The 10,901-nt window shown below is 38.2% G+C and overlaps 1 protein-coding gene across 1 annotated transcript in view; it reads left to right on the top strand.

The window, feature by feature from the left end:
* Positions 1-309: 309 nt before the first annotated feature.
* The window catches only part of LOC116037625 (transient receptor potential cation channel subfamily M member 7-like), a 41,139-nt gene continuing 30,547 nt past the window's right edge, over positions 310-10,901 (top strand). The window contains exons 1-7 of the mRNA XM_031281587.2: positions 310-459; positions 3,747-3,826; positions 4,145-4,183; positions 5,287-5,494; positions 7,039-7,252; positions 9,455-9,579; positions 9,810-9,981. Coding sequence (XP_031137447.2) covers positions 457-459; positions 3,747-3,826; positions 4,145-4,183; positions 5,287-5,494; positions 7,039-7,252; positions 9,455-9,579; positions 9,810-9,981 — 841 coding nt within the window. The 5' untranslated portion in view covers positions 310-456. The remainder of the gene's footprint in view (positions 460-3,746; positions 3,827-4,144; positions 4,184-5,286; positions 5,495-7,038; positions 7,253-9,454; positions 9,580-9,809; positions 9,982-10,901) is intronic.

Below are 10,901 nucleotides of genomic sequence, written 5' to 3'. Positions count from 1 at the left end.
CCTACACAAGATAAGGTATTTTGGTATGAAAACCCGCATTTTTAATATACAAGCATCCTGTGTCATAATGTCTGGCATTTGTAACAAAGCAAACCGCTTGAAAATCCCTTGAAAATTCAGCGAGAAATGATGCTTTTAATTGTAGACAGACCTCTCTAAAACACAGCTACTCCGTCATAATGTGGCGGCCGTGTCGACTTATCGCTCCAATGAACAGCAGCGGCCAATGTAAGGCTATCTAATACTGCCATGTGACTTTGCTGGCTGAGCCGGTTCGTTATATAGCGTCAGTCTGGAGTCGCACAACTATGAAAACGCAACCTTCCGTTGGAGCTGCAGCCGAAGCGGATCTCTCCAACCTCTACCGGGCTTTCCTTCCAAGGCTAACCGAGAGCACCGCCGATAGATGGATAAAAGCCACGCCACAGCTCTTCCTGAGTCTCAACGGTGAAGAGAATGGTATGTGATACTATCTGAGTAGTCAACTGCCTTCCTCTGGGTTCGATCAAATTGGCGCGGAGGGTAGTTGTCACTGATTGGGGGTTTTAACTTTTGAGTGGCAGGTCCCCCGATGCATGCTGCCTCTTTCCTGTCAGGCACCCAGCCCACACATGGATTTTTTTTTTTTTTTTTTTTTTTTACACATGGATGCTTTCCTTGTCTTTGTGAAACTACAATGGATATATCACAGCAATGTTTGTGCAAATAGGCCTACTCAATTACTAAACAGTAGGAGCATTGTTTTCAAAATCCACAGGAGACAATTGTTTTAGCATCTTGAATTCTAAATGCAAACATAATATGCCATAAACAGGAACGGCCGCACTGTATTTTCCGGTACATTAAAAAGACGTAAACCTTACTTTGTATCAAATTAGACCATAACTACAAATAATGTTTTTCTTAGACAGAAGACGAACAGTTATACCCTAATTAAAGGCCAAACGCCTAAATTATCCCAGTAGGCTACATAAATAAGATATAATAATACTTACTTTCTATCAAATCAGACCAAAACAAGAAATTATTTGATCTTTATTAGACAGAAAACGAACATAGTTAGACGCTATTAACCATACCATATGCTGTATAACTAGGCTATAGAAACTCATATATTGCCGTTTTAAACTCAAAATATAGGCTATAGCCTATATACCAAATTCTATTTAGAAACCAAATACCGGTGCTTATTAGAAGAAAAGTGAAATGTCAAACCACGTCGTCACATCTGTCCCAACTTCAGTCCATCATGCCTGGAGGAGTCCCGTGGTGTTTGTAGGTGCATAGGCCTACTGTAGGCCTATGGCTACTAATACATGCTTTATTGCCGCTCTACTTCCACATTTAAGACATGTAATGTTACTATCCGACCACATATAGGCTGTAAAAGCTGTAGGATATAGAAGCATCTTTATTTCGTCACATCCTTACTAGTTGCTTATTAGTGGGTAATTAGCAACAAATAAGAACAGAAGTGTACCGTAAAATAAACTAGGTTATCAGTATTATTTCCTTAATTTGTAAACATTGGCAAGTTAGATCATAGTAATTTCTACACCTTACAATGAAAATGGCGAAATGATGCACATATTTTCGTATTAGTATACAGGTTAAATAAACACATATGTGATATTTCAAAAATGCATTCATTGATTGATTGTGTAGGCTTTGCAGTTCGCTTGTGTCTGATTTTTTAATGTTACAGCTGCTGCCCTGTTGTCCCTCATTTGCCTGTGAAGACAGAAGAGAGAATTTGTTACTTGCAGATGGTGAATTGCTATATATATATATATATATATATATATATGTACAAACCCAAAAGCTGTTAGCTTAGTTTGATTAGATTTTCTTTTTGGTAACCCCCTGACTTGTTTGTGATTGTATAGACTCTAAACTAAACTAAACTAAAGATATACAGTTAGAGTTGTACCTGCATGCATTTTTTTCTCTGTTTTTCTTAGACAGAAAACGAACAGTTATACCCTATTTAAAAGCCAAATGCCTAAATTACGCTCAAAACATCGCAATTAGTACATAAATAAGATATAATAAGTCTTACTTTCCATCAAATTAGAGAAAAACAAGAAATTCTTTGGTCTTTCTTAGACAAAACGAACACAGACGCTAATAAGAAACCATACACCTAAATTATGCTGTAACTAGAAACGCATATATTGCCATATTAAACTCAAAATATACTATATCTACAAAATATATTATACCAAATTACACTCTAATTAGAAACCAAATACCTATGCTTATTAGAAGAAAAGTACTGGTAATGTCAAACCACATTCTCATCTGTCGCAACTTCAGTCCATCATGCCTGGAGGCGCTACGGAGTCTGTGGTGTTTGTAGGTGCATACTGTTTTATATATATATATATATATATATATATATATATGGCTATACTAATACATGCTTTATCAACGCTCTACCGTAAAATAAAGTAGGATATCAGTCTTATTTCCTCTTATTATATCTTATTAGAAGGTAATTTGTAAACATTGCCAAGTAAGATCATAATTCGAGGTAATTTCTACACCTTACAATGAAAATGGCGAAATGATGCACATATTTTCGTATTAGTATACAGGTTAAATAAACGTGATATTTCAAAAATGCATGCAGGTACAACTCTTTCTGTATATTTTTAGACGTTTAGAGTCTATACAATCACAAACAAGTCAGGGGGTTACCAAAAAGAAAATATAATCAAAACAAAAGCAAAAATATTCAAACAAATAGGCTATACATATATTTATATATTTAACAGCTTTTGGGTTTGTACAGTTATATATATATATATAGATAGATAGCAATTCACCATCTGCAAGTAACAAATTCTCTCTTCTGTCTTCACAGGCAAATGAGGGACAACAGGGCAGCAGCTGTAACATTAAAAAATCAGACACAAGCGAACTGCAAAGCCTACACAATCAATCAATGAATGCATTTTTGAAATATCACATATGTGTTTATTTAACCTGTATACTAATACGAAAATATGTGCATCATATCGCCATTTTCATTGTAAGGTGTAGAAATTACCTTCTAATTATGATCTTACATGGCAATGTTTACAAATTACCTTCTAATAAGATATAATAAGAGGAAATAAGACTGATATCCTACTTTATTTTACGGTACACTTCTGTTCTTATTTGTTGCTAATTACCCACTAATAAGCAACCAGTAAGGATGTGACGAAATAAAGATGCTTCTATATCCTACAGCTTTTACAGCCTAAATGTGGTCGGATAGTAACATTACATGTTCTAATGTCTTAAATGTGGAAGTAGAGCGGCAATAAAGCATGTATTAGTAGCCATAGGGCTACAGTAGGCCTATGCACCTACAAACACCACGGGACTCCTCCAGGCATGATGGACTGAAGTTGGGGCAGATGTGATGATGTGGTTTGACATTCCACTTTTCGTTTTGTCTAAGAAAGACCAAATCATTTCTTGTTTTTCTCTAATTTGATGGAAAGTAAGGCTTATTATATCTTATTTATATACTAATTGCGATGTTTTGAGCTTAATTTAGGCGTTTGGCTTTTAAATAGGGTATAAGTGTTCATTTTCTGTCTAAGAAAAAGAGCATTATTTCTAGTGTTGGTCTAATTTGATACAAAGTAAGGCTTATTACATCTTTTTAATGTATCGGAAAATAAAGTGCAACCACAGGAACATCACCTGCAGTCCACTGTTTACGATATTCAACAGTTTCTCTTTGTTTACAGTCCCAGAAACCCTGGATAGAAAGCACTTTCACCAAGCGGGAATGTGTGTACATGCTTCCAGTGTCAAAGGACTCCCACAGGTATGTGCTTGCTTAGACGTTAAGCAGTGTACCATATGGTGATGCTAATGACTGATCCTAACCATGAGTTTTGTGATCTGTTGCACCCTTAATCCCCTCGGCAGGTTTCACAATGCACTCTTGGTTAAAGGCCAATGGGCTGCCTGCCCAGCTGACAAATAACCTTCCTTAATGTCCTCAAACCTTTCTTCTTACTAGGAGAGATCAGACCATTATAACTGTCTTTGTATCTTTGCAAATGTACTCCACATTTTGGTGTTTTGTATTTATTGACATTTAAATCAATTAATAATTATGTTGCTGTGAAATTCCTTTCAGATGCCTTCCAGGATGCCAGATTTGCCAACAGCTAGTCCGGTAAGTATCTGTTTGGTCTTTGTTCCCCTCATTCTTTGTTAATTGACGGGATGAGTCTGAGTGAAGTTTAGTCCACACTAATGCCGCGTTCTATTTGTCAGTTTTCATTAGCTCTAGCCCGGTTAGCTATTGTTAGCAATACCAGTTGATAACAACGCATTACGCCGTTTTTTGTGCATGCAAACAGCGTAACAACATGTCCACAGATAGAAGTTAAACATGCCTGTGTGAACGACTGATTTAGTGACACAGATAAGACATAAGTGCTTATAACTTTGTTACTGCAGCTTTTCACAACTGTTGATGCAGGGGGCAGCCATGTTGGATTTTGAACTCGGGCTACTGCGAGGTTGTACGAGTTCCGAGCTCGTAAATCCGAGGTCAGGGGGCGTGTTTACGACTTTGACCTCGTTAAAACCGAGTTGCGAGGTAAATAGAACGCGGCATAACCAGTTAGCTTCACACCAGAAAAGGCCTGCAGGAAAATTCTTTTACAAATCCAGTGAACAAGAAAAATGTAACCTCGATGTCAGGATGCACATTCTTGCATAAGATAATTAAAGGTGTGAAAACAAAAACGCTTAGGTTGGTCATTAATTGTAATAATACATTAATGAGCCACATTGAAAGTAGAGGTTGTTAAGATAAGTTTTCCTTTTTCTTTTTCTATGTAATATTGCTGGGCGAGATTTGGATGTTTCCGATTATTCAGAGTAATTATTATCATATGTCTCATATGCAGTTTACAGTGGCTAACATTAGCTACGTTGGTTTCGTTAAAAAAGGTCATCTCAAGCAGACTTTTTAATGTTGTTAAGAACCATGCAAAATGGTCTTAAATATGCACTTGATGGCTATATACAGTACATGATTGTGTGGTAAAAGACAAGACAAAAAGTCATTTTTCCTGTAATATAATTTCCCTGCTTTTAAATATCTGTTATATAGCCATTATAAATGTGCCATAAATTAAGCATGTACTATTGTTAATATTATGTTGTACCTTTTGTGTTCTACAACATTGCTGCTAACATGCATAGACTGTATAAAACAGAATAAGTATTTTATTGTATCAATTAAAAGTGGTTCTGTTCACCCTCAAGATGCTGCTGTGGACGGCTGGTGCGGCAGCATGTTGGCTTCACAGCCAGCTTGGCCACGAAGTACTCGGACGTGAAGCTGGGTGAAAACCCCAACCTGTCCATGCCCGAGCTGGAGGAATGGTCGGTGGAAAAACACACAGAGGCGAGCCCCACTGACGCCTATGGTGTCATCAATTTCCAGGGAGGGTCTCACTCATACAGAGCCAAGGTAGGAGGGCATGTTGTTCATGTAAAAAGACAGCTTTTGAGTCTTGATAACTATGATATGGATTGTTGAAGAATGGTCTTACACAGTATTTTAAGGTGTTTTCTTTAAAGTGCCCATATTATGAAAAAATCACTTTTTCTGGGATTTGGGGTGTTATGTTGTGTCTCTGGTGCTTCCACACACATACAAACTTTGAAAAAAATCCACCCATGCTGTTTAGAGTGAGATACAGTTTCTGAATGTGTCCTGCCTTCAGTCTCTGGGTGAGCTGTTCAAAATCGGCACGGCTTGTGACGTCACAAGCCGAAACGAGCAGGCTAACCGCAACCATTAGCTCGTAGTGTTAGCATGCTAACGCTATGGCTAACGCTAGCATGCTAACGCTAGCATGCTACCTCGTTCTCAATAGCAAAGCACTGCTACAACACACAAGTTCACCATAATCTACAAAAGAACTACTTACATGTGCGCCCTCATTTAGAAGTCTCCCAGCTAATCCTGCCTTGTAACTGACCGAAGTTGTAGAAACAGCCTTTCTTTTACTGTCTATGGAGCTAGCTAGCTGACATGATCTACATCTGAGCTACTGAGCATGTGCAGTGCAATCAAAGATAGTACAGAAGAAGAAGAAGAAAAGAGGTCTCACTCTGTAGCTAAAACAGAGACCAGGTGAAAAGAGGATCTGCAGCAGTGAGAGAGAGCGGTGCAGTAGAACAAAAATATGGTGTTTTTTGAAAATTAAACCATGTAAACCTATTCTGGTACAACCTTAAAATACAATTATGAACCTGAAAATGAGCATAATATGGCTGCTTTAATCAAGATGTGTGTAGACTCATTATAAACATTTATGTACATACATTTTACCTTATGTATGCAGTATTTCTCAAATTACTTTAATCACCAATACATTTGTGTTAGTATGTTAACCAACAAACTCAAAATAAAATAAGGAAAATGAAGAGATCATGTCTATCCCCAGTCTTTATTACTGGTTATTAGGGGTCTCCCGATTTTGATTCTGAATTGAAAATCGATCAAAATGAGCTTTTAATTTCTATCATCGACATCAAAAGCAGGTTCGGCGATTCTCTTAGTGTTTCTTTTTCTCTCTAATCTTGTCTACTTGCGCGCATCCGAAGAGGACACAGTGTAGCTTTCCAGTAACTTAACCTGCAGCTAAAGACACAGCGAAGCTTACCGGTAGCCTTCAGCTGCTTTTCCAGACACCATGTCCACTACTGGAGTCGGAGATGACAAAACAAAATACATAACTGGAAAATCCTACTCTTATAGTAGTCTAACAATAGCATAGCAGTGAGTCCTGGAAAAATGTTTAAATTGAATCAAATTAATTATTAATAGATTTGATGAATTGTAACACCCCTACTGGTTATTATTACAATGTAGTGCTGTACGATTAATCAATTAGTAATTTTTCAACCAAGCACTGCTTGGTTTCAGCTTCTCGGATGTTGGTGTTTTTTTCTGCTTTATGTATTCATGTCAACATGCTGTTCTTGTATCTGTGCAATCATCGGCAGTATGTGCGTTTGGCCCATGACTCAGCGCCAGAGAGCATCCTGCGGCTGATGCTGAAGGAGTGGCATATGGAGCTTCCTAAGATCCTCATCTCTGTCCATGGAGGAGTTCAGAACTTTGAGCTGCACCCACGCCTCAAGCAGGTGGTAGACAAGGGCCTCATCAAAGCTGCAGTCACCACCGGGGCCTGGATCCTCACAGGAGGGGTCAACACAGGTCTGTAGTCAGAGAGAGATTATTTTAGTCTTGACTGAGAAATAACAAACAAACTATGATAAAGGGATAAATGTTAAGCTCATGGCAGGGTTTTTCCTGCATAGAGAAAGTTTTGGCACCCCTTCAAAGAGGTTTATAGCCAGCGCCAAAATGTCTGACTTTCAGCAGCCATCTCCCTCTCATCCACAGCTGCCATGTTTTACACATGCAGCTGCTGTTGAAAAGCCAGCTAAACTGATGAAAACAATTACGTCGGTAATACCGAGGACTGATTCACGTTAATTCAAATGGTGCCATATTTCGGTACCTGAGAGCGCATAAGGTGTCCCAGTTTGACAGTAAAGGATTTAATTTGTGCAGCCTTATTGCTGTGATATGTGAGAGTAAGTGGATTTTATAGTAGGCTTCTGCTTAACTAATCAAATACAAATGAGCTACACAGTTCTTTGTAGTGTGTTGTAACATAACGCCACAGAAACGGCGACCCTCTGTAAACGTTAGGAATTCAAACATGCCAGGTTTTAATATTTTGTGTTAAGCTATTCTTGTCTTTACTAAAATCAAAACTAATCAAAGGGCAGAATGCTCTTACAAATCACGAGGGAGGGGGTGCAATTTCACTTTTGGCTAACGTGATAGACTGTTATTGCTGTTGATGAACCGCCTTTAGCATACATTACATTCATTACAAATTTAACTTTAAGGTAAACATGTGTGTTTTAACTTCACCTGGGGAAACTGACTTCACCTTCAGAGGCTCAGGGGCAGCTCAGTTGCTCTAGTCTTTGAAAATAAAAACAGGCTAAAATAGAATAACATACAAATACAAGAATAAAAGTTACAGTGCAGTGTAAGAAATTAATAATTATTTTATTTACTAGGTTATAGGGACAGGTTTGGGAGGAGAGATGGAGGTGTCTTATTTTGTGTGGTGTGTAAAATGTTCTAAATAAATGACAAAATGTTCTAGGAAATAGGATAAATAGGTTTGGAATTATTTTTACAAATAAAATCAATTTTGTTATTACAGAGGGAAGGTACCGTTGGGTACCTGAACCGAATTTCAGGTACCGGTAAAATTGTCAATGGTACCCAACCATAGTAATAGCAGTTTCCTTATGTAAGTCACTCCTAAATTTTTCAAATAAACATACCGTCAGGCCCTGTTCATATTAATTAAACAAACTGGACTTTGGGGTCAAGTTTAGTCAGATCTGAGCCCAGGTTCCAGATGTTAAAGCCCCTTTTCTGGAATACCGAATATATTGATATTCCATTATATTTTATGTTTTAAATTGTTACCTGCCACCAGAATTTTGTGTTTTCCTTGACATAAATTAAGACATTTTCACCATAAATTGGTGCCTAAAAATGTATCAGAATGCAGGAAATTAAAGGTGCTTTGGTAGGATTGCAAAGATCCAGGACTTAGCCCAAAAATGTGAACATCGACAACTTCTCAGTCCCTCCCCCCTTTCCGCTAAAGCCCAAAACGGTCTCCTAAGCCCCTCCCCCCAAAAGGGAGAATGAATGCGTGTGCATGAGCTGTGATTGACACGCAGTTAGACACCCCCCCTGGCCTTGATTGGTGCATCTGAACAGGGACCTGTGGATTTTTGCAAATCGCACTACAGGATGTAGGTGGTGCCAGAGGAGCCGGATTAAATTACCTGCTTCATGTAGTTCTACTGGAACATAGGGTCAGTTTTCAGCAAATATGACAGAAAGTCTTAACTACTGCACCTTTAAGTCTTTGACGCTCAAAATTTCCTCGCGGAATGTATCCCCCCAAAGGGCCATTCTGGAAAAACCCTGCATGGGAAAATAATACAGACAATGTGTGAATGTTAAAGTGTAATAAAGAATTTGTGTTATTGTTATTGAATGGATATTGCAGCTAAATAACTTACTTTCCACCCCTGCTCCCTAACACATTCCCTAAATGAACACTCACGCGCATTTACATTGTACTCAAACCTGCACAAACACACATACGCTGATGTAGCAGAAGCAGTAATACCGGGCTCTAAGCATGTCATTTGGCTGTGTGTCGTGGGCGAGGTGTGTCTGCAGCCACAACGCAACGTTAAGGTGGTGTGGTCTGATCATAGTGTTTAAATCATTGCTCACAGGGTCAATTACCCAGACCAGCCTCTGGCACCCTGACCAGTTTATTGATTGTTTTATGTATCCTTTGTAAAGGTGTGGCTAAGCATGTGGGAGACGCTCTCAAAGAACACTGTTCAAAATCATCAAAGAAAATTTGTACTATTGGGATCGCATCCTGGGGAGTCATTGAAAACAGGAACGATCTCATTGGCAGAGACGTAAGATGCAACTTTATTTTGTTCAAGATTATTTCGAAAGATCTCGATACTTTGACAGCAATTCTAAGATACCCGATAACCTCTATCTATTTAATGTTGAGTCTTTTCATGACAGCAATCATTTTGTCATAGCTCAGAGTGTGTACAGAAGTCATTTTTTTTTCTTTTTTTTCCTCACTCTCCTATCCTCTTCCCTTGTGCTGCTTTGTGTTAATCTGTCAACACTGCAGATTGTTGCTCCGTATCAGACGCTGCTGAACCCTCTAAGCAAACTTAACGTTCTCAACAATCTGCATTCCCATTTCCTCCTGGTGGATGATGGGACAGTAGGCAAGTACGGCGCTGAGGTCCAACTGCGGCGGGACCTGGAGAAGCACATCAACCTCCAAAGAATACACGCACGTAAGAAAACTAAAACTTCAGTACAATAGTTTCCAATGCTTGGATTCTTGAAAAACATCCCTTTAGATCTGCAAAAGCCATCTTGGGCTCTTCTGAGATAATGCAGTGACATTGTTTGTGTCTGGAAAGCCTAAAACATTCCTTACTGATATACTAATCTCTCCTAGTCAGCATACCACATTTGCCCCACTAAATTACTGAAATCCATTGTGTGATATGAAAACATTTGCCAACTTGAGTTTGTCATTTTGTTGTTGGGGGCTTTGAAGTTGTACATCACAGAGATTCAACTCCACACTGTGTTGTATGTGATTTTATTTGTGTGCCACTGCCTCAAATCCTAAATAACAGAGTGCCATGGATGTCATGCATTAGCAATAAGATGTGGTTAACACAATACTGTATGTGCAGCAGATAATCTTGGTGTGTACTTGTGTGTGAATACCACTTTGTGCCATGTTAAATACATCAGGGTAATTCAGATGGTGTCAGAAAAGCTGTCAGGATTTTAAAGATTTTTACAATACAGCATTTCCGAAAGTCATACATTACATTTTGTGATAAAACCCAATCTTTGTTATTCACATCTTAGTTGTCTTAGTTGTTAAATCTAAATAATAACTTGTATTGTTCTTTCAGCAGTGAAATATGATGGGAGTTGGGTTGAATTTACTTTATTTAATTTAGGCTCAGGAAGTGCAACCAATAAATCTTGAAACAGATCACATAGAAACAACCAAAAAGTTGAGTGATTATCTGGCATCATTAATTCCTATATTTGACATTCTGTAAAGTATTGTGTGTTATGATTACATACCCTTTAGATAGCGCTAAACTCTAAGGTGTAATAATTATGAAGATGGTGGAAGCTAGGTGATAACAGTGAGCTAGTTATTATCATCTCAAAGTCTTACAAACTG

Source organism: Sander lucioperca, chromosome 3 (genome assembly GCF_008315115.2).
Source record: "Sander lucioperca isolate FBNREF2018 chromosome 3, SLUC_FBN_1.2, whole genome shotgun sequence".
In the NCBI taxonomy this organism is placed as follows: Eukaryota; Metazoa; Chordata; class Actinopteri; order Perciformes; family Percidae; genus Sander; species Sander lucioperca.
Note: the sequence above shows the minus strand (reverse complement) of the source record. Positions and strands in the feature narration are given on the sequence as shown.